This window comes from Protopterus annectens, chromosome 3.part1 (genome assembly GCF_019279795.1).
Source record: "Protopterus annectens isolate FY-2018-M chromosome 3.part1, PAN1.0, whole genome shotgun sequence".
Classification (NCBI taxonomy): Eukaryota; Metazoa; Chordata; order Ceratodontiformes; family Protopteridae; genus Protopterus; species Protopterus annectens.
In genome coordinates this window covers 490,081,950-490,107,533 of record NC_056732.1, presented here as the reverse complement: position 1 = coordinate 490,107,533, position 25,584 = coordinate 490,081,950, and the positions used below count along the sequence as shown (strand labels likewise).

General features: G+C 37.1%; 1 protein-coding gene across 4 annotated transcripts in view; it reads left to right on the top strand.

Annotated features, from left to right (window-relative positions):
* LOC122798186 (squalene monooxygenase-like) overlaps positions 1 to 25,584 on the top strand; it is a 1,096,774-nt gene that overhangs the window by 162,049 nt on the left and 909,141 nt on the right. For all 4 annotated transcript variants that reach the window (XM_044066929.1, XM_044066933.1, XM_044066931.1 and 1 more), the window contains exon 3: positions 2,089 to 2,269. In XM_044066929.1, the coding sequence (XP_043922864.1) occupies positions 2,089 to 2,269 (181 nt within the window). The remainder of the gene's footprint in view (positions 1 to 2,088; positions 2,270 to 25,584) is intronic.

Below are 25,584 nucleotides of genomic sequence, written 5' to 3'. Positions count from 1 at the left end.
AAACAGAATCCAATTAAATAGATAGCCTATTTAATAAGTGCAGCAGTACACCCCAGATTTGGCATTATTTGGGAAAATAACGGACCTTCCAGGGATGAAGATGCCCTCTACCAGAAGAGTCAGACCTCACAACACTCATCTGCAGTCAGTTATTTCCCTAATAACACCCGCCTTGTCAGGAATTATTGCTTGCTTATAATGTTTTAATTATTTATGTATTTGTTTATTTATGTATGCCTTTACTGTTTTTGGCTGACAGTGTGACCACTGTGACTGTAAACATTCTAGTTATAACATTAGAACTACTCATCTTGACAAAGTAAGACATGATTAATCATAGTAAATTGACAACAATAATTACAGAAAAAATGCTACTGAATATATTTATTTTCTTATTTATTTGCTAACCAAATAAATGTGTACTGGGCATCATCATTGCACTGACTGCTATCTTCAGTATATTCAGTGATAGTAAAAGCATCATCATACTGTGTTATGGCTTGCTGGTTATGATCATTATGTCTACATTAGTAAATTACAGGCTTATGTTTTTTTTCTCTTTTTTTGTACTTTTGATCCTTTGCATGGGAGCCAGTTTACTTGGTAGGTCAATAGCTTCTTCAGTATAGTCACAATCATCTATGGTTTACAAGAATTGTACTGTACCAGACTTTCTGTGGAAGGTTTTCCTAGACTGAATACAGTTAATGGCAGATTTGACTGCAATACTAAGGGTGTTGTATATATAGCTTTCTGTCTATCTTGTCCAGCATTCCATGTAGGAAAGACTATTGGACCTTTGCGGACAAGAATCTATCAGCATGTGTATACAACTGGTAAAGCCAGCTCCTGTAATGCCCATTGCAAGTATTCTTTGGTGTGCAAAGATTTTAAAAATTTGGCTTTACCATTTTAGAGAAGGTGGAATGCCTGGAAAGGGGTGGTGGTTGGGAAACCTTTGTTGAGAAGTGGGAGCTTCACTGGCAGCTTTTATTAAATGCCACTGCCCCACCAAGTATTAATGACTTAATATCTATCAATCCTATTTTGAAAATGAAGTCAGACTGCCTGTCATAGGAATTCTATAATCAAACTTTTCTAAAATGTTTTTAAGTAGCTCAATTGATCACGCAAGCTCTTTCATATATTTACTGCTTACTAATTCTTAACACATCTGCTATTATGTTTTTATACAATGTTTACTTTAATGATATTGGTGTTTAGCATGCATGTATATTTCAAGGAGGAACTTTAGGAATAGTATTGATATTTTAATATGTGTATACCTTTAAATTTTTCCAGTGTTTTTGGCACCTTTTCTAAGTGTATAAAATGAAGGAAGTAGAGATCACATTGTTTCTGATGAAGCTCCTTTCAATTAAATGAAAGCACTCAAAACGTTGTGTAATTAAAGACTCTATGTTGTTCTGGTGCAGCATTTTTTTATTTATATTATGAATTTATATATCTCATGGCCAGTAGCTAAAGTAAATGTTAAGGCATATCCTTCTGATTACATGCTTCACTTGTGTATACGACAGTAGTCAGGGATGCTTAATGGTGCAGTATTCATTATAATAGTGGTGCTCATCTGTAATTAAATGTCCCTCCACTTTTTAACATGGAGCAGAAATGTACAGTCTGAGTACCTTTATGTAAGGGATGTACATACCATACCATTTAGTTTAATAGCTATAATTTCCTGATCATAATCCACCACAATATGTACAGTTTTAATATTGTGACTAATGGTATGAGCAGGTAGGGTTCTCATTTAACTGCTATTTGTACAGTCTTTATGTATAATCTGTTAAGTAATTGTTGGAAGAAAGTCAGTGCGAGATGCTTCAGCAAAGATCTTGTGTGTAAATTTTTGCATATTTGTGCATGGTGTAGATTGATGCTTTTTATTAAATTGTTTTGATTGCTTTGTCACATTCTTTTGTTACTGTAACAATTTTTCATTAACAAAAGGGTTTTGTATATGAACATTTTATATTAGTAATTTTAAGACATGGCTGACCAGCTCCAGATTCTCATGTACTACTGTCATTCAGAATGTTACTAAGAATACCCTTTGTTTTGTAGATTCATTAGAAGGATGTGAAGCTTCAAAACTTCGAGGTTTCCAAATTCATGACTTGGTGAACAAGGAAAAAAATAACTTATTTTTTCGACTGGTTGAAAATGAAGACATTGAAGATGGTAGAAGTTTTCGTCATGGACGATTTGTTATGGGCCTTCGCAAAATAGCTATGGCTGAATCTAAGTAAGTATCTTTTCAAGGCATGATACATTGAACATAACTGAAGTATAACAAGCTCAGAATACATAGGTAGTCACCTACAAATCGTACTGGTGCAGCACAAAATTTTACAATACGTTCTTACTGTTAATCAATATGACCACTGTATGATTCTGCATTGCGCTGTTCAAAAACTACAACTTTAGCCATTGTTTCTTGTGCCAGGGGTACAAAGTTTGAATCCTTCCACCTCCATCTGCCTACTGCATGACCATGAGCAAGTTACTTAACCAGACATTTCTTTGTAGCAAATTTAATTTTTGGTTGTGCTCCTTAATGGTCTCCTGTACTGTATGTCTAGTAACAAACTATAAAGGAAATAGTCCCACCTAGAAAAATGTTGTTAAAAGTTATTAGTCAGACTTTTATTATCTCTTATTCTACAATGTAGTCCACTTTTGCATTGCTTCTTTAACATTCATTTTCTTTATTTTTGATGTCAGTACCTATGTCAAACATGTTACCATTTCCTGTGTGCTGCTCTCCACCTTTGCATCTTTCTACATAGTGTGCTGTAATAATTTATATTACATTCATACTTTTACCTGGCTCCACTTCTACCATGTCATTCTCTTAAGTTCTGGTTTTTATTAGCATCTTTTCAACATTTTGTTGTTTCAAACATTAAGACAATAATTGTGTTGCCCTGGGAGTGTTGACAGAATATAGTTGTTTTAAAGCCATTGTTCTATGCCCATTCATATTTTCAAAACACTCTTTCATAGATATCCTATATTCTTTTAAATTGCTTTTCATTATGTTTTGTCCCACTTATTTTTTTATCTTTTGTAAATTTAATACTTTTCCAGATGTCTAAATACCTACTGTCATTATTATTCCGTATTTCATTTACTTTCAGTGTGAGCACATTTCTACTCTTTAGTTTCCAATTATCTAAATTATTTACAAGCTCTTTGCTTCTTAGGTTCAAACTGAATAACATTTCAGTTAAAATTTGATCTACCCAAACATTAAATAAATTCAGATTCAGAAGAAATATTGGAAAATGTTAATGTTTATCACAACAGACTTTTACTAGCTTAAAAATTATTTGTATAGGTTCATGGTCTGACACTATCACCAGATATGTTTTCAGGATTCTGACCATGTTACAGTATTGTTTTGATATGTAGCATCTTTGTAATCTTCCCAAATAATGATATTTTGTAGAATTATGTTAATTTCCCTTTATTATGTATTATTTTCATTAGATCAAAGAGCCCAAGTACATGCAAATATTTCTTTGTCTTTCTTTTATTTTATTTTATTCACATTTTATTGACAAGGTTATTCACAGTAGACCAGTGGCCTCTTTTCAGGAGAGACCCAAGATGGTATTAATATAGACTAGGGGAAATTTGGTCAAGGTACCGGAGAATGTCACATTCTCTTTTTGATAAGTGCCATGTAATCTTTTGCATCCTCCTGACCTACCACCAAATCAGGCAGATGGAGGTCAGTTTAACATCTCATCCAGAGGGTGGCACATTCAATGGTGCAGCACCCCCTTATGCTGCACTGCAGTTTCAGTATTGAAAAAAAAATCTAACTAACTGGTCGGGGAATAGAATCCGCAGCCTTCTGGACCAAATGGGATTATGCTACCTGTTGAATTACTGAGACTACTGTTCTAAATAGCTGTACTCTGATGGTATTCTGTGGTATCACTGCAATCCAGAAACATGTTCCTTATCTCTTATACTATTTCAGTGACCAACTATTATGATAATCTGTGATGAAATTCTATGACGTCTCTCATAATATTCTTTATATCTTGTCTGTCTGATTTCAGTGGAATATATATATATATATATATATATATATATATATATATATATATATATATATATATATATATATATATATATATATATATATATATATATATATATATATATAGTGGAGCCATTGTAATTCTTACATTCTGACACTAGAAATATTCTCAATCTATACATCATTTGATCCTTATCCTTAATTGCTATACTCTTTTTAATTAATATTAATACCCTTTTATTTTGCTTTCCTTCTATTTCAGCAAATAAATCCTCTTTCTCACTTAAAACTTTCATGTTCTTAATGATCCAAGTATTTTAATGTATTGCTATTATCTGTACTTTACTAGTCTAACTTTATGTCAGTATCTTGTCTTGTTTTTTTGCTGCCAGCCAACCCACTAACTTCCAAGCTAAGTCAAATTGTGTCATAATACAGTCTACATTTTATTCTATTTAACTTATATTCTTTCTCTTTCTTTGACACTTTTACAAAATTGTCCTTTATAGTCTGTTTCCATCACTTTTTGTGTCACTTTATATAGTTTTGTATAATATTGCATCAAATAAAGCTTATATTTAATAGGAATAGCCAGTTCCCTTCCTACCCAAGAAGTAAATGCCATATTAACAGTATACATGTTTTGCTGAGTAATTGTAGCTGATTCTGTATACAGGCAACAACTTGAAGCTTCTTCTAGTTTGTCTTAACTGGACTCAAACCCCGATTTACTATATAGCATTTTATTTCTGTAGCTGCTTCCCTGGCATTTGTGTTGCAAGGTAGCAAAGCTGTTTTCTTTGTTTCCTATAGTAATGTTATTCTAAATGTTTTTCTTTCTTGCAGCTAGTGCATACTTTAAACATTCCTCCATTGATTTTCATTAATTATTTCAAATGGTGTAGTTATGTTTAAAAGATCAAACTGAACTTTCTAGTCACAGTAACTCCACCTTCTTGTAGTAAGGCTTAGCTTGTCAAGGCAGGCAACCTGCATTCCACATAATGTCAACAAGTAAGTTTGTAGACTGAAAATTGCCAATTCTAAAGCCTGATAACAAATATGAGTTTTACCACACAGCATACAAAATGAAGTAGTCATTTTCTCACTAGCACTTACTCATTTCAGAGGATTTAAAGTAACTTCCAGTGTGCATCCCTACATTTTATTTATGCCAAACATCATTACCACACATATATTTCCCGTCATTTAAACAACTTTTGCCATTCTCTGCTTTCAGTGCATTATTTCTCGGAATCTTGATAATCAACCTACTTTCAGGCAACATACTTGCCTGATTAACTTTATATTCATTCCTAGAAAGGATGAATTACAAGAATGTACATTATGCAAAAGTGTTTTTTGTTTCCATCATGTAATATATTAGTTCCTTTTTCATTTATCATTTATTTACTTATTTTACTCTTCCTTCTCCCATGTGGTAGCACTTTATTGAAAGTAACACAAAATAGTTTGCAGTTTTACAACAAATGCAACTTTCATCAGACAGCACACAATACAGCTCCACTGCTTCAGTTAGCTATAGCTTTCTTTTTTAAGTTAGGTTTGAAATATATGTTTGTTAGTGTTTCAATGAAAAATCATAAACCCTTGTCTTCAACCTTTAAGACTGTTTCCTTCCTCCACAAAATTGGAACAATTTCCTCCTTTAGCTGGTATGTCTTCACTTTAATCAATATTGGTCTTGGCTACTTTCTCAGTCACACTTGAGAAATATTTATGCTTTGTGCCCTTTCTGTTTTAATGTCTGTAACAGAAAGTCCAGACATGTGCGGAGGGACATTCTCATAAAGTCTTTATAATCCTTCTCTTTGATTTGTTCTGGTACTGCAGTAAGTTTTCACTGCATGAGCCATCCTTGAGTTCAGACAGTTTCTGCACTATTTGCTATTTTAATTGTTGTTGCAGTTCTACCATTTTTTCATTCAACTCATTTTCAGCAGTTTGAATAACAGTTATTTGCTTTGATTACCCCCTTAAGGTAACTTCTATCACTTGCCATCTTTGATTGCTTTTTCCATGCGTTCCAACAGGGAACTTCTTATATTAAAAAATTGTATTTGGTCAGCCATCTACATTTTTCACTTCTGCTCCACCCTGCAGCTTTCGGTCACCTTTTAAGTTTTCATAGTTGTTCTTTCTGTTTTTACTTCCTTCACCTTTCTTTCTTTCTTCTCTTTTGACGTTTTGGATATCATAGACACTTTAGCTACCAGTTTCTATCACAATGCTGTAGTAGTTTGTAGTCTTTTGCTGCTTTTAACTGTTCTCTGCCCAAATCTCTTTTTAGCTGCTTACATTACCATTGCTATCATGGAATCCATTATAGATATGTTTAATGTGCCTAACCAGTGAGATCCCAATGGAATCCAATTAATTGCATGACTACTATTACACTTCTGGATAAGTAGTAGAGGCAAGGCCACAATTCACGTCCAGATGTAATAGAAGTCTGAATGATTACTTGATATCACTACCAAATATTTTAGTTTCTCTAAATCCAAACACAAACATGTCACTGGTGTTATACCTGCAAGTACATTAACTCCACCAGCATATTTATGCATGTACAACAATGCAAACTGTATTATTTCAATGCATGTGGTGAATGCTACTTAAAACTCTATCTATAAAATAATGTATCTTATAATTGTTAGTTTTTATATTTCATTCTGCTAAGAAGGAAAGGTCTTCCATGAAATATTATGGAGCATTCTAGGATTTTAAAAGTGTCATATTAATCCTTTAAACATGATGAATTTGTCAGCCATGCATGTAATTTTCAGTTCTGAATCTAATAACATGCTTTTACAAATTCACTGAGTGTAGTTTTGGAAATGAACATTTATATATAGAAATGTTTTGGTAGTATATGTTGGGTTTAATGCAAATATTTCTATCAAATCTGTGATATGAAAGAAACATGTTTTAACCTTTTTTATTGGCTTTTAGTATGCCATGCTTCTTGACTAAGGTGGAGTCCACATCATTCTGAGAAATACATATATATGTGTGTGTGCACATACACATACGTACATATATAGATATATATATATATATATATATATATATATATATATATATATATATATATATATATATATATATAGATATATATATAGGGTCTATATCAGTTCACCAAAATGGCTGAAGTTCGACTTCTAACCACGAAGCACAAAAACATTGAAGTCTTAGAACAGCGATTTTTTTTCCCAGGGAAAAAAATGCTGTTCCAAGAAACACACACACAACACAAGCACACCAAAAGAAACAGCAATTCACACACAAACACTTAAAATCCTACATTTAACCCTACACTGTACATGCACTACTATCTATCCACTTACCTTAACCCAAACCGTAACCCTAAGGTCCGTCACTATCGCACACCCACCTCACACGCGCCCTTACCCTAACTCACTTAACCTGCCCATAACCCTAACGTCCACACAATCGCACACTTACCTGAACCCGACCAGTAACTTCCCCACCACAGTCCTGATAATCGCAAAGCCACAGAAATGGCCCACTGAATTCTTTCCCTGGGAAAGAGTTTTGTGTTCCGTGGCTTTGCGATAATCAGTGTTCGAACTTCACAGTTCGAACATCTGGTGTTCGATTGTCAGCCATTTTGACGGACTGATATAGACCCATATATATATATATATATATATATATATATATATATATATATATTTACATACACGCACACATACATATATATATATATATATATATATATATATATATATGTATATATATATATATATATATATATATATATATATATATATATATATATATATATATATATATATATATATATATATATATACACACACACACACACACACACACACACACACACACACACACATATATATATATATATATATATATATACAGAGAGAGAGAGAGAGAAAGAGATATAGATATGTGTGTGTGTGTGTGTTTTAACCCCTATTGATGTGCTGAAAACTTGATTTTGTTTTACGAATATTTTAAGTGTATGTCCACAGAAGCAAAATTATGATATGGACTCTCACCTGATTAAGTGTGTGCCTAACCAGTGAGATCCCAATGGAAACCCACCAATTGTATGATTGCTGTTTATGCAAATGCCATTATTACAAATGAATATCAATGAAGACCAATTTCAGTTATCTTTGAGGTTGCCAATTTCACCATTGCTATGTAACTATGAAGTTAGTGTATTTACGTTGAGATTGTTGTAATCTGATCAATAGGCTGGCTTTCCCCTAACCAAAAAAATATATATATTACTGAAGGTGGTTTTCAGTGTTATGAATTTGCATTAGCAGCACTTGCAGGAATTATTGTTGGTGGGCTAAGTGATGATCTTAATAGCTCAGAGGCCAAAGTCTCTCTCTGGTTCCTGAATTAATCAGCTCAATGCTGTAGTTTTTTCAGCAATGGCACAGAAGCTTTTTGGAAGGTTATGGTTCATCGAAATGTGGCAGTATCTGTTCTACTCATGGGCATATGTAATACAGTTTTATGCAATGAACTTTGATGTTTTATGGTAATGATTTTTTAAGCCATAATTTATAAAACGCTCCTAAGCTTGCTTTTCATTTTAAAATGCTACCAGAGACAGTGTTTTAAAATTGCAGTTTAATTAAGAATTACATTCTGTGCTTTTCTGAAATACAAGCTTGATTATATTCCTCTTGTTATATTTACTGATTTTTTAACATATATACCCATTGCTAAATTGTTGTTCTTGCTATTAAACCTTACTCACTAAAACCATATTTTTTAAATTTATACCATTACTTCTGATGCACTGCTGATCATGATTTGATCTACTGATCAGTATTTATGTGTTATATTTTCCAATTTAAGATGCATGCCTGTTTGGACAGTGTATCAGAGCAAGCTGCAAGGATCCTCATATTTATTCAATGAAAGTTCAAGGCTTTATTATTATTTCTTCATTTAAAGGAATTGCCAGAAGGGTGATGATTTCTATGATATTTGTGTTTAATTAGCTTGAGGTGCTGCTCCTTTTGGTAGCATTCCCTTGGTTTGGATTTACTTTAGGACATTCTTTGATATGTAACTAAACCTTTCCATCAGATGGTCTCACCTGTTACTGTTGTTCCTAGAATACGGGATATAATCTATTTATCCATTGGGGACTTTTCTATAGTATTTGAACTGCTTGAAGTGTTTGACATTATTTGGCAATTAATTTATTCTAAATAAATGTGGCTTGTCATCAGTCCCATAATCTAAATTACGTACAAGTTATTCTCCAGACTAATGATATTGCACAGGTAACTTGCTTGTGACCCTATAGGCTAGATTAGCCAGTGTACTCTGATCTGTCCCTCAAAAGATTTTATATGCAGCATTCTTATACCCTCTTTAAAACAGACTACAAAAGAATCTCAATAAATCATTTTGCCATTTGACTGGTCATCTTATTTGCATTTGGTCTTTAGAACTGAATAGATGGTTTGTTTTTTATTTTACAAAAGTGTGCTGTTTTCTTTGTAAATGCACCTTATTTCATTGTTACCTTACATTTCATTATTTATCTTAGATTCACTACACATGTTCAGTTTTAATATGATCATGTTATTCAATAATATGTCTATTATACTTTGAGTTTTCTTCCTGGTTCATTACTATATTGCATTATTATTGAATATTTTGTTTGTTTAGTTTACACATTTTTCTTTATTGTCTATTTGTAGCCATAGTGTTAATTTTACAGGTATATTCATTTATATTAGTTGTTATAAACTTTGACTTTCTGCTCTTGGGACATTCTTAATATCTTATACCTTTTAACTTTATTTAAGATCTTGTAAGATATTGTTGTCTCGGATCTGCTAGGAGCACTTGAAATGTGGTCAGAGTAGCCACGGTCATTGTTCACCCCAGTTTGTTGATTGGCGTGTTGTAGACGAGGGTGATATGGCTCTAAATCAAGGCAAAATAAAACATGGACAGGGCGCTTCCTTATCTTTGTGTGGTATCTTCAGTGGAAATTTTGAATATTAACTTTTAGACAGATAATTCTAGGTCTAATGAAACAGGTTTATACAAAACATAAGTACTTATTGATGGCAATCAGCATTTGTGCTAGAGATTTGACTTAAGGAAAATGATGTACACCATGCTATGGCATCTATGCTGTCAGGTCATCATGTTATTTAGTGCTCTAGATGAGGCACTATTGGTGGTGTGATTGACATTATTTTTAAAGCACAGGTTTCACTGAGTCAGCTTAATAGTGTAGGTACTAACTTTTTTGAATACAGTCTCACTGAAAGAGTGGGCTGTAGATATCTCCTGTCATGTCAGCTACCTTGTAACATGGGGCATTTTATACAAGAGTTCACTGATTTCTTAATCTACATCATGCTTGGTCACCCTAGGTGGTCATTCTTGGGTAATTTTAATGACTAAGTGTATAATGAATCTTCTCAACCAGCCAGTGACTTCCTCCATGATATGAAGGTCCTGCTTTTCACTTAGGTTGTTTCCTATGCTACACATTTTGAGGACATTCATTGGACTTGGTCTTTCAATTAGATCCCATTACTTTGAGCCTTGGAGTGGAGCCTACATTCATTTATTTTATTTTATTTTATTTTGAATTTGTTTTTTTGGATAGTACACTGGTCCTACATAATGCATTTTAGTCTCAGCCCGGGGGAAAACAAAATAGTTACTTAACATTATAAACAGAGTGAATGACAAAATGCAATATATATACATTATATACAAAGTTAATATTATAGTTGCTTGGGGGAATAAAGGCGTTACATATTTAACATTATATATAGAGTGAGAGAAAAAAAACACACTATATACATGCATTACATATAGAGTGGAAATCAGAGTTGGCATGCTGAAGAAACTGAAATTAAAAATAGTCAGAACAAGGTATGTAGACAGAAGAAGGGAATGAAGAGGTTAAAGTATGTGATCAGAGAGATAGCAGTTACGTTTTCCAAGAGTCCTGAAATGTGCTTTTATTTGTGAATGGAAAATAGTATTAAGAGGAATGATCTTTAAGAAAAGAAGGGAATGTTCTCACAGTCTGGGACCAAGGACTGAGAAAGCATGGTCTGTTCAGTGAAGCCTAGTATGGGGGATTTGGAATAGAGGAAATGGGTGATTAAGATATAAGGTTGTATTTTGGTGCATCTCTGAATAGTCTCAAAGCTAGTGGAAGGAAGGTGTCATAGATTCATAGGTGTTTACCAGGCCAACAACCACAAGTGCCTTTTTAAGCCTAGCCATGCATCCCAAATTTCTGATAAGTTCTGATATCCTTGATAAGTGTAAGCAGGAGCTTGGGAGATGAATCATTTAAAAGCAGGGGCCTGGAAGGTTCAATGGTTTATAGGTTCATAGGTAAACTATTTACAGTTTGCCTGTGTCCATTAGAGACACAGGTGCCAAACCAGGGATGAATTTCCTGTTCCTCATCCAATTGTCCAAGATGCATTTGAATTGGGTTACAGAGAAACTCTGCTTCACATGGATGGGGAGCCTGTTCCACAGATGGGGTAGTCTATGGGGTACATACCTGTCTCTCCAGCAGGTCCTATTTATATCACAAGCAAGGTTTAAGTCTTTAGAATGAGTAATTTAGGTTTTGTTTGTTTTGTGGATATGCAGGAGGTCCAATCGAGTTGTGTCTGACAATGCCCTGTATGTCAGACATAGATGTCCCCTCAAAAGACTGTAGGAGACAAAATACAGGGGTAGGGCCTTGAGGTGGTCTGCATAGGACATTTTACTTGCACCCTGTTTTCTTTGAGTGAGGAACCTCTGTGGATATTCCAGTTGCTGGATATGCCTGGTTAGGTACATACCAAAGAGGGTTATTGTACTCAATGATAGGTCTGATGAATGCCAAATACAATGGAACAATGGCTTCCTTGGACTTAGATGGCATACCTTTGTTTTAATTCAAAATCAGAAGAGGTTGATACTCCACAACAAACGAAGCAAACCAGATAAATGAAGAAACAAGTCCTTTATTCGAATAAGTAAGCGTTTTCACGTTGCTTGGAACGCTTCATCAGACTTCAACAAACCATAGAAATTTGAATCAACTTATATATAAATAAAACTCCAATGAAAATCACATTAACAAGTCACACGCAAATTACAGAAATACATCATTTCCTCTCCATCAAAAATATTTAAAAATTACATAAAATACGTAAAATATATATATATATATATATATATATATATATATATATATATATATATATATATATCCTAAAAATCTATTCCCTCATATTAATAAATGAATGATGGAAGTGAAATGTTAAAACATACTAAAACATATATTAGATTGTGAAACATATTGTTACTATTTAATGTTTCAAAGGTTTGTCTAATAAAAATGGTCTCAATGAAAATTTATCATTTAGACCATGACCTTTGTTCGCAGATAGCTTAATTATCCACCTTGCCTCAGCTTTTTCTGTCTTATTGCCAATATTGCCAAGTCTTTCTGTCTCTGTTAACTGTCCTATTACTAAAAATCTAAAGGCATGTGTAGTGTCATTTTGTAGTACATGCTTGGCTAGGGCATTCCCTTCATTTTCTCTATGAATAGCATATAAATGCTCTCGTATCCTTTCTCTTAAAGTTCTATTAGTCTTTCCTATATAGAAACAATAACATTTTATGCAGGACGCTAAATAAATCACATTTCTTGACTTACAGTCAGCGTATTCATTAAACTCATATTTAACACCAGTATCTGGATGTATAAAAACATTAGATTTCATTATATATATACACTGGTTGCATGAGCGACATGCAAATGTACCCTTTCTCTGGGAGGAGATCTTATTCTTAGGCACTCTCTCATAACAAAGCATACGTTTTAAAGATTTAGTATTCTTATAGCTAAAAGATGTTTTTTCACCAACTAAGTCTTTTATACCATCATCTAACTGTAAAATGTTCCAATGTCTTTTAATAATGTTGACAATAGAAGTATTATTATTAGTAAAGGGTATCACTAGCCTCCTCTTATCATTATTCCTCACTATAGGTCTCTCATCTATATTGCCTTGTTTTTTAATAAAAGGACGTCCTAGATGTGTACGTTCTAGAGTATCCAATGAACGCATATCTCTATTACAATAGCCTCTATGTCTAAAATCACTTTCTATAGTTTTTAATGCATCAGAAAAAAACAAATCATCACTGGTTATGTTAGAAAAATGTTTCACCTGATTACTCACAATGTTTTTGTGTACATGGGGGGGGATGCATGCTACTTCTGTGAAGAATAGCATTCTTCCTACATATCTTCCTAAATACTTCTGTTTCAAGAGTATTATCTTTTTTCCTCAATGTCACATCTAAAAAATCAATAGTATTTTGTGAATACATTTCAGTCAACCTAAGAAATGTGGTAGTTCCATTAATATATAGAACAAACTCTTTCAGGAGCTCTAATGTGCCTCCCCAAATTAAAAAAAGGTCATCCACAAAACGTTTATAATATTTTATAGAAGTGGAAAAAAACAGATGTTCTAAGACATACGTGTTCTCCCAATATGCTAACACAAGGTTAGCATAAGAGTTAGCACAAGATGTGCCCATAGCTACTCCTTTAATTTGAAGGAAGTATTCATTATTGAAAGTAAAAACATTGTGACAAAGAACCATTTCTAACAACATTGTGAGTTTAATAACTTGATTTTTACTAAGCCCTTTATTCAACAAATATAACCTTAAGAAATCTATCCCTACATCATTAGGTGTGCAAGTGAAAAGAGAAGCAACATCTAGTTTTACCATATAGTCTATAAAACTCCAATGAAAATCACATTAACAAGTCACATGCAAATTACAGAAATACATCATTTCCTCTCCATCAAAAATGTTTAAAAATTACATAAAATATATATATATATATATATATATATATATATATATATATATATATATATATATATATATATATTCTAAAAATATATATCTTAAAAGAGTATTGTTCTCATTAAAAGGTGCTAGTGTTTCCAAAAACTGTTTTGTGTCACGTAATATAGATCTAGTAGATTCCACGACTGGTCTCAAGTTTTTTTCTAGAAAAATAGATATTGTCTCAGTTAACCAGCCTCGACCAGACACTATTGGTCTAAGTGGAGGATTATGTGTAGTCTTATGTACCTTAGGTAAACCTCTAATTACTGGTATCACAGGTTTCTCTATCAGAAAGTATTTGTACAGTTCTTCATCAATAATCCCACACATCAACATGTCATATAAATCTGCATGTACTGTTTTTATTAATTTATCTAAATCCGACATGCTCAATCTCTTATAAGTAGTGGTATCTGAAAGCATTTCTAACATAGTATCATGGTAGTAGCTGGTATCTAGAAGCACTGTAGCTCCCCCTTTATCAGCTTGTCAAATAACTACATTAATATTGTTCTTTAAATCATGTAGGGCTAATTTCTCTTCCTTGGTAATATTGTAAAAATCTAGTTTTGTATTATCAGATTCAAAAAACTTCAACAAATCCTCACTGCAAGCTCTTTCAAAACTTTCCAATAAAGGATGTATAGCAGGCATATACGTAGAAGGTTTTTTAAAAGACAAAACATCAGTATTAAAAACATTGTTGCCAAACTGTAAACCAAGTGCAATATTCCTAACAAAACATTTTATGTCAACTATTAAATCACTTACATCAGTCCCCTGAGAGGGAATGAAGGACAAACCTTTGTTCAAAATCTTTCTTTCATTGTACATAAGCATGTGACTGGAAAGATTAATGATCAAGTCCTGGTTACAGTTTTGAAAGTTTTTTTCTGAAGTTCTAACTGGCCTCCTGATATCTTCCTTTTCCTGGTGGTTTGTGGACTCCAATTGCGCCTCATCTCCTGTCGAAAAGGGAGTGGAAAACGAAGAGAAGTGTCATTAGGTTCAGCTGATACAGTTTCACTTGCTGGTATAGGAGTTTTTCTTCTCACTACAGGTGCTGATATAGTCATTGTATTTAAAACTTCAGAGTGCACTGAATTTGCGCTAGAGCGTTGTTCACTGACTGCTGCTTCTACCTTTGTTTTAAGTTGTGCAACATAGAATGATTTCCTCACTATTGTAGACAAGTGATGGTCAAAGGCTAGATTACAGTCTCTGTGTGTCCCTAAGTCCCTGACTACTGGGTCAACTCTAAGGGGTTTGTTGTCAATATGATACTTACCAGGGGTGGATGACTTCCCAAAGGATACTATAATGCATTTCTTGGCATTTAGTTTTAGTCCATAGCCCTGACACCAGTTGTTTGACTATGTCAGCCCTTCCTGGAAAACATTCGTGTCAGTGTGGGATTCAGTGATAGCTCCTGATTTGCAATCATCTCCAAATTTAGTCAGCCAGAGACCATTGACATTGGCCTTGACTTCAGAGAAGTCAATGCCAAAAAGGACCGGTCCAAGGACTGATCCCTGAGGAACTCCACTTGTGACTGGCCTCTTTGAAATGGAATGAATGGTGGATACATTAATTTTAGAAGCTGCACCAATTTGTGGAGACAGTATTCCATCTGACCCAGTAAGATACCTTTACCTATGGCATTTCTACAGGGTATGTGTTGATCAGAGTGCAAGAGATGTATGCTATATCTTTAAGAAGCATGTCAAGACTATATGTGCACATATAAATTCCAGACATGTGCATTCCCTAGTGCCAATTTGAAAGAGCAGCCAGAGGGTAAGTATGTATGATTGCAGTAGTTAGTTTGTATATAAGCTACTTACGTTAAAGTCAGTAAACTTCTATAGTGATGTGTTTGTATAAAATAAAGCTGCTAGAACAGAACCCATGAAGACTCTTCTATTGTGTCTAAAGTAGGAGAGTGACATGCATAGCAGAGAATAATATTCAGAGCCCAGACATGACAGTGAAGGTTAAATTAAGACAAATGAGCACGAAAAGAGCCAGAAAAGAATCAAAGGTAATGAGAAGTAGCACAAACCACATTACTGAGCAAGCTAAGGCACAAAACATTTGTTAACTAAAGGAAAGGTTTAAAATAAAGGTATTTGATGAAACAATTAACAGTAAAGCAAGACGAGTATGTTTAAAGCAAAATGGGCATGTTTAGAGTAAAAGAGCACAAGAAAAGTACAATGGGCATGAAAAGGCCTTAAACGAGCAAAATGAATATAATAAAGGAAAAAAGGGCACATTAAGCAAAAATAAAGCAAGGCGACTGCATGTGTTTTGGCATAACTACGGCTTCATATTAAATCAAGGGCATAACTAAAGTTATTCAAAGTATCTCAAAGTGTATAAAAGTGCTTACAGTGTGTGCTTATTACTGTGCATGTATTATGAAGAGTTAATTATGTGCAAAGTGCATCTATTTCATGAAATACAGTCAAAGTGTAGCCATTTCAAAAAGTTTCTGGTGCTGGGTGTGTCTATTCACAAAGTGCCACCATTACAGAGTGATGTCCTTCAAGGATGCATCTGCAGTCATAACATATGGGTTGTCCTGCCTCAGGCAGCCCTTCGGTCGGCCGGATTCCAAAGTCTGGGTCTGGCCTCGGCTGATGTCGCACTTTCCCCGATGTCAGAGCTTCTGGGGTATAAAGGCATCAGCCGACGCCATTTTCCCCAGTCTTTCTTGCCGCGTGGTGCCCGAAGCAGAAGCTGTTCGCAAGTGCCAGTCGGTCAGATCCAGAGATTTCAGCTACCGAAGACTTCGAAAAAAGCTAAGTACCCCGTTGGGGACTCTTTCTTGCCTCAGCCAATGTCAGACAAAGTAAATAATTGTTTAACTTGTGGGAAACAAATACCTCATAAGGATTTCCATTCTTACTGCCATCCTTGCTTAGGCCCAGACCACGACGTATCAGCTTGTTTAGCCTGTGCCTCCTTCAACCGACAGACTCTTAGACGTCGGTCGGAGTTTGCAGAAGAATTTTTCGGAACCGCTTTTGCATATAAAATGCCGTCGGAGACTCCGACTATGCATATGGCCAAAAAACGCAGGGAAAAGGACCGACACTCGTGGCCCGCAGTTTCGGCTGAAACCTTGGCTAGGCCTACCGCGAGTGTCTCGGTTTCGGCTGAAACCAAGTCCTCGGTTCTTACTACGACCGAAACCATACCTCCGGCAACCGAGGCCAGAGAGGCCCCGGCTGAGTCGGCTTCAGAAATCCCTACCGAAGCTAGCGCTCAAGAATTGTCCGACACCATTCCATTGGACATTTCTACACCTGCACGTGGGGCAGCTAGGCCCCCAGCTTCTATGTCTATTAAGGCCTTCTCCAGGGCTAAAGCTGCCAAACTTTCAAAAACTTTACCTGCCAAATCTACCTCACAGAGGCCTTCCTCAAGTTCTCAGATTCTCAGTCTTGCTGAGGACCTTATATCCTTAATTAGGGGTTCCCAACCTCACCCAGACAGGGCCTCCCAACCTCCACCAGACAAAAGGCCCAGGACTGAACCCTCTGAACCTCTCTCCTCTGATTACTCCTCAGATGGATCTGATTTGTCAGACCATCAGGAAGGGGCCTATTCGCCTTATGAGGATTCAGGTGCAGAAGATTCTATTCCTTCGGCCTCCCCTTCTGAAGAATTTTCCTTTGGGGAGACTTTACACTCAATGAGGGAACACTTTCAATGGCAGGGTCAGGATTTTTCTGATTCTAGAAAAAGATTAAGGACATTTTTACATTTGCCCCAGCATAGGCCCTTAGCCATACCACCAGTGCTAACTGTAATTGATGATGTGTATAATGATGTCAGTTCTGCACCTGATTCTCTTCCCCCGGCCCCTGCCAAACCTGACAGATATTACAGAGTCCCGGATTCTCACTTCCACCTGTATAAAGCCCATGCTGCAGACCCAGAAACTATTTCTCAGGGCCCAAAAGGTGTTGCAGCTGCCACTGCCAAAAATCCCTTACCCTCTGAAAGAGAGTCTAGAGCATTAGAGAGATGGGGTAAAAAGGTTTATACATCTGCTACTCTTTCTGCCAGGGCATTAAACTGTTAATTCCATATGATACAGTACCAAGAATATTTGTTAGAGCAGCTGAATAAGAAGCTTTCTTCTCCTGAACCTTTAGACCGTAAATCCCTTCAGGATTTTGTACACGACTCTCAGCAGGTCAGTAATCATTTCTGAAAATGTGGCTATGATGCACTGGAGGCTTCATTTAGATCAGCTATGACTGGGGCAGTAATTCGTAGGCATGCCTGGCTAAAAGAGCAATCCTTGCCAGACCATGTCAAGGCTAAACTCCTAGATGCTCCAATGGAGAAACAAAGTTTATTTGGCTCCCCTGCACAGGAGATTCTAAAGAAAGTGGAAGAAAAAGCAAAATCTGTGCAAACAGTAAAGGAATTTCTGCAGGTCCAACCTCCAAGGTTCAGCAGAAACTGGCCTTCAAAGAATTGGTCCTTTCCAGACACCTCCAGAGCACAGAGGGGCAGGAATAGATGCCCTAGAGGCAGAGGTCAATCAAAGGGTGCCTACAGGGGCCATCAGTGGCAGCCTGCCAACCAGAGGAGTAGTGCCACAGCTGCAACTACAACCACTACCACAGGATAGACACAATGACTTGACTCTGATTCCACCTACCAGGGAACAACTGGAAGCTCCCTTGGGCAGAAAGCTGGCTTTATTCTCAAAAAACTGGCATTGCATTACAAAGGACACATGGACATTGCAAACAATAGACAAAGGATACAGGTTTCACTTCCACACTTTACCAAAAAGGAGTGGAATGCCAAACCTTCCACCAAACCAGAAGCCAGAGGCTTTAAGACAAATCAACAATTTACTTCAGATGAAAGCGATAGAAAGGGTACCATCTATGGAACAAGGCCAAGGATTTTACTCAATACTATTCCTTGTACCAAGAAAAGAAAACCAATGGAGGCCTATTCTCGACTTGTCCGCACTGAACACATATCTCTTTGTGCCAAAATTCAAAATGCTGACCCTACAGCAACTTCTTCCCATGTTGGGCAAGGAGTCTTGGCTGGTGACTCTAGATCTCAAGGAGGCATACCTGCACATCCCTATCCGACCAGATTGCAGAAGACACCTCAGATTTCTTGCAGGATCAGAGCATTATCAATTCTCAGCATTACCCTTTGGCTTATCTACTGCGCCCAGAGTATTCACGAAATGCCTGGCATCAGTAATTGCACATTGCAGACTTCAGGGAATTCAAATCTACCCATATCTGGACGACTGCCTAATACAAGCAGACAACAAGACAAAATTGTTAAAGGATTTGGCCTATGTAATACACCTCTTACAGGCCTTGGGATACACAGTCAACATCCAAAAGTCAAGACTAGTGCCATCCCAAAGGATAACCTTTTTGGGTGCGGATCTGGACACAATAACTCAGATGGCTTTTCTCACAGAAGAAAAACAAAAACAACTTCCAGATTACTTCATGACTTTGACAAGACAAGCTCAGCTTACTGCAAGGAAAGTCCTGCAGGCCCTGGGTTACATGGCATCCTGCATAATCTTGATCCCACATGCCAGGCTGCATGTGAGGAAATTACAATCGTACCTAAGGAATGTATGGTCTCAACACAGTCACAGTCTAGAAACCATGATACCAATCATTCCATACCTTCAAAAGGAATTCCTGTGGTGGGCTCAGGCCTGCCAGTCCAACAGAGGGTTGCCTTTCAACAAACCAATACCAAGGCAGACCATCACCACGGACGCCTCAGACCTAGGATGGGGAGCACACATGGAGGACAAATGTATCCAAGGCCTATGGCCTCAAGGACAGCTAAACTTGCACATAAACCAAAAGGAGATGCTGGCAGTGAAGCATGCAATCGAGGCATTCAAACCATTACTCCAGCAAGGACATCTGCTGATAAGGACAGACAACACCATGGTCATGTGGTACATAAACAAACAGGGAGGAACGCATTCCTACCCTCTATGCCAGATGGCAATGGATCTGTGGAACCTAGGCCTGAATCTCAATATCCAGCTGCAGGCCAAATTCGTACCAGGAAAAGAAAATTCACTAGCAGACAGCTTAAGCAGAACTACCACGGATGCTCGCGAATGGATGCTGCATCCAGACATCTTCAAACTCATAACAAAGAAATGGGGAATGCCAGAGATAGATCTGTTCACCTCCCCACTCAACCACCAACTGAAGAAATTCTGCTCAAGGACATACCACCCACAAGCCTGGAGGGTGGACTCTCTCTCTTTCAGCTGGAATGCCCTAACAGTGTATGCATTTCCACCTCTCCCATTGATGTACAAGGTTCTACTGAAGATCAGGAAGGAACAGCCAAAGGTGATACTAATAGCTCTGGACTGGCCAAGACAACACTGGTATCCGCTACTGAGAAGCATGTCTCAGGCGAACTCATGGCCTCTACCCCTATGGCCTCTTCTTCTAATGCAGAACAATTTCAAGACCCTGCATCCAAACTTGAAAACACTGCAACTAATTGCCTGGAAAATTGCTTAAAACCAAACCAAACTGTCTTATCTCAGAGGGTCAAGGACATTATTCTGGAGGCTCGCAGACCCTCCACAAGGAAGACATACTCAGCTAAATGGAAGAGATTCCTCATTTGGAGCACATCAAAGGGCACAGATGTCACAGTGGCAAACATAGCACACATCCTAGAATACTTAGCAGAATTGTTCCACAATGGCCTGTCTTACTCTTCCATTAAGATTCATGCTTCAGCAATTTCAGCAGAATACAATATGGATCCTCCTATTTTCTCTCACCCTCTTCTCAGACAATTTTTGAGAGGGATCAGAAATGTTAAACCTCCAAGGAGACCCCCTCTGCCTGCATGGGATCTCAATTTTGTGCTGGAAAAATTGACACTACCTCCTTTTGAACCAGCAGCATCAGCAGACTTACAGTTTTTATCTTGGAAAACTGCTTTCCTTCTGGCAATCACTTCAGCAAGAAGAGTATCCGAGTTACAGGCATTAATGGCAGTGCAACCTTTCCTTATTTTTCACCAGGATAGAGTGTCTCTGAGAACCAATCCTACTTTCATGCCAAAGGTGGTATCCAGGGTATCCTTGAACCAAGCTATTCATTTGCCTACATTCTTCCCTAACCCACAGAACAAAGGAGAAAAACTTTTGCACATCTTGGATATACACAGACAACTACGCTACTATCTGGACAGAACTAAAACCAGCAGAAAAACTGACCAACTTTTTGTAGCATATGCAACTGGGGTGCAAGGAAAAGCAATTTCCAAACAGACAATTTCTAAATGGATAGGAAATTGCATTCGCTTTTGCTACTCTTTTCATGGAAAGACAGCTCCTGAAAATATCAGGCCTCATTCCACAAGGGCCACAGCCACCACTACAGCTTTCCTACGAGGGGTGGCTACCAAGGACATTTTAGAAGCTGCTACTTGGAGCTCCGTGCATACATTTGCCAAGCATTATAATCTACCTTTATACTCCAGATCCCGAGCAGGCTTTGCAGCTGCAGTTTTACAGGGGATCTTAACTACACCTTCCTTATCTTAGTACCTCCTCCCCCAGTTTGGCTATGGTATTCTACCCATATGTTATGACTGCAGATGCATCCTTGAAGGACATAGTACAGTTTTGTACCTACCATAAATGTAGATGTCCGATAGGTATGCATCTGCAGTCAGGATTACCCACCCTCCTTCCCCTCTGTGGTATTCCTAGGGTGCTTACCCCTCTTTCAGCTAGCTGGGGGAATCTATTATGGTGTATTTGTTTGTTTGTATGTATGTATATATATATATATATATATATATATATATATATATATATATATATATATATATTTTGCTACTGTTTGGAACATTCAACATTTATCCAAATTTAGCCTTTCTAGAGGGCACCTGGCATCTGGGGCAAGAAACACTGAGGAAAATGGCGTCGGCTGATGCCTTTATACACCAGAAGCTCTGACGTCGGGGAAAGTGTGACATTAGCCGAGGCCAGACCCAGACTTTGGAATCTGGCCGACCGAAGGGCTGCCTGAGGCAGGACAACCCATATGTTATGACTGCAGATGCATACCTATCGGACATCTACATTTATGGTAGGTACAAAACTGTACTTTTCTTACACTGTAAAGAGTTGCCTAGCAAGGTACCTCCATTTTGGGGAAATTTCAGTGTGCTGTGTACAGTTTATTCATAAAGTGCGGTTACTTTAAAATGTTATTGACTTTGGACCTGAGATGTCTAGTTCATTCACATTGAGCAGTTATTTGAATTACTTTTAAAAATGTTAATAAATTACTTTAGCAGTGCAAAATGATATTACATGAGTATTACAGTGCCCAAGAGTCTTATTTCGCAGAGTCCAATTATTCAAAGGTACTACGAGTTTGTCCATTAGCATTAGCAAAAGCTCAAAAAGCATAATTTCAGAAGCACAAAGGCATTGGACAAAATTACAAATACTGGCATAAGTTTTTGACATATGTGCATGTGTATATGTTTGTGCTTATTTGCAAAACCCTTCACTGGTATGTGTTAACATGGCAGACGGATTTTGAAAGCCCCTGCCACTTGTATTTGATCAGAATATTGCAGAAAATTGGGCAATATTTGAGCAAGAGTATGATATTTTTATACAAGCAGCTTATGCAGATAGAGATGCATGCACCAGGGCATTCATTTTGCTAAACCTAGCTGGGTCAGAAGCCATAGAAAGAGAACGTTCATTTGTGTATGCACCAGCATTATATGAAGGAGAAGGTAAAAACTGTTATATTTTTGTACAGGCTGAGTCAAGGGAAGACCCCGGGTGTTTGAAGCGCAATTTCAGAGAAATGTGTAACCCCCAGACAAATATTACATTAGAGAGGCATTTGTTTTACATGAGAGATCAGAAACCAGGGAAGACTTTTGCAGCTTATATAACTGACCTGAGAGACAAAGCTAAAACGTGTCAGTTTGGGGACTTAAAAGATGAGTTGATAAAGGACAGGCTTGTGTGTGGTATTAATAGTGCTTCTGTGAGAAAGATTTTGCCTCGTGACAGTGATTTAACATTGAGCAAAGCCACAGAGATTTGTCAGATCCATGAGGTGACAGAAAAACACACAAGTATGCTTGGGAGTGGCAAGAGTATGGTTTCAGCAGGCTCTAGAGCAAATGTAGATAGCATGCAACACATGACAAACAGAAGCAGGCCTAAGCACATGGCAGCTACAATCCCTGCTTGTTCGCTAGGGAAACCACATAGCTTTCCAGCAAGTTTTAAGAAGGGAGCACACTCAGTGCAGTACAAGCATGAATCGGCAAAACCCAAATTTAGCATTTGGTCAGTAATTTCACAAGTGTAAAAAATGGAACCATTTCCTAAAGTTTTGCAAATCTAGTAAGCCTCACACAGTTGTAAAGAAAGGTCACACAAAGAAGCAAGTTGATCAAGTAGAGCCGAGGCAGTCAGCTTTCTATGTAGATGGTGTATCAGTGCTTGGTGAAAGAGATGATGCAGTGAATTTATTAACAAGAAGTGAAGTATTTTGTACTGTCTGGATTTATGGAAAATCTACAGAGCTAGACACTGGTTCAAAGTGTAATGTTATATCAGCAGACACATTTGCTAAAGTGAGAACTAACGAATGGCTCATTGTGGTCAGTAGTATGAGACTTGTTGCTTATGGAGGCGAAGAAATTCAAACCGAAGGTTCAGTGATGCTTTCATGTTATTTGACTGAGAACTGTTGCAACTTATTATTCTATGAAGTCTGAAGACCAGGATGATCTTTGTTGGGTCTCAAAGATAGTTTGAGAATAAATCTGCTTTCTTTTGCTAAGGAAGTTCATCATGTAAGTGCATTTTTGAGTTCTAATTTTTCTGAAGCCATTTTCTGAGAGTATGCTGATGTTTTCGATTACAGGTTAGGCAAACCTCCAGTTGCGTATTACATGAAGTTAGACCCAGAGGTCACTCTAGTAGTCAGACCAGCAAGAAGAGTTTTGATAGCTATGCAGGATAAAGTTATTGCTCATTTGAATAAAATGGTGAAGCAAGGTGTGATTTGTCCAGTCACAGAACCAACTGAAAGGGCGTTGTCCATGGTAGCAGCTTACAAAAAAGGCTTGGACAAAATCAGAAAATGTATTGACCCAAGAGATTTGAACAAAGCATTAAGGAGACCACATCATCCAATGTGCACAGTCGAAGAAGTTGCAGCTTTAATACCGAATGCCACTGTTTTCTGTCTTGGATGCAAAGAGTTCATTTTGGCAAGTGATGCTTGATCGCAAATCCTCATTTCTAACTACTTTTGGTACTCCGTTTGGCAGATACAGATTCTTAAGGAAGCCATTTGGAATAAATTCTGCAAGTGAAGTCTTTCAGCATGCAACGGAGCAATTTCTTTCAGATTATCCTTGTGCCATAATAGTAGATGATTTATTGTTTGGAGGCAATGGTGAAGCAGAGCATGACAGAAACCTCAAGAAAGTTTTAGACAGAGCACATGAAGTAAACTTGAAGCTCAATCATCTCAAGTGCAAATTCAGACTTCCAAAAATTACATATGCAGGTCTTTTGTTTACCAGTGCTGGCCTGAGACCAGACCTGACCAGACAAGCAACTATTCTTGAGATTTCAGCACCAGACAATCTCTACAGCATTTCCTAGGCATGGTCAATTATTTAGGCAAGTTTATACCAGACTTCAGTGAGTTGACAGCACCTTTAAGAGAGCTAACATGCAAAAATGTTGCATGGTCATGGCTGGAACAGCACCAGAAGGCATTTGAAGACCTTAAGCAGAAAGTTGCCACCCTACCTACATTAAGATACTACAGTGGCATAGTTAGTGGGGGGCGAGAGGAGCGGTCCACCCTGGGCAACACTTTTGCCAAAGGACTGTCACATTTATTTTAACTAAACAAAAATACTGTCTCTGTTATTAAGTGCATTCATCTTTAAGACCAGACACAGTCCTGTCACATACTGTTGCATCATGTCTGTACATGTGTTGTCACACAGACATCCTTCCTTTCCACTCACATGCATGAAATTTAAAGTTTGGAAACCTCCTGTTCAGTGCTGCAGTGTGCCTATTTATAACAAATAAGGTTCCTTGTTCTTTGCTGCCTATTTATAACAAGTAAGTGATGGTTTTGCAAGGCTGTTGCTACTTTACTTAGGATCATTATGGATTCCCAAGGCTGTTGCTGCTTTACTTAGGTTCGTTATGGATTCCCAGGGCTGTTGCTGTGTTACTTAGGTTTGTTGCAGTGTATGCATATGTGTGTCCTTATGGATTCCCAAGGCTGTTGCTGCTTTACTTAGGATCATTATGGATTCCCAAGGCTGTTGCTGCTTTACTTAGGATGATTATGGATTCCCAAGGCTGTTCCTGCTTTACTTAGGTTCATTGCAGTGCTGTATGTTTGTGTGTGTGTGTGTGTGTGTGTGTGTGTGTGTGTGTGTGTGTGTGTGTGTGTGTGTGTGTG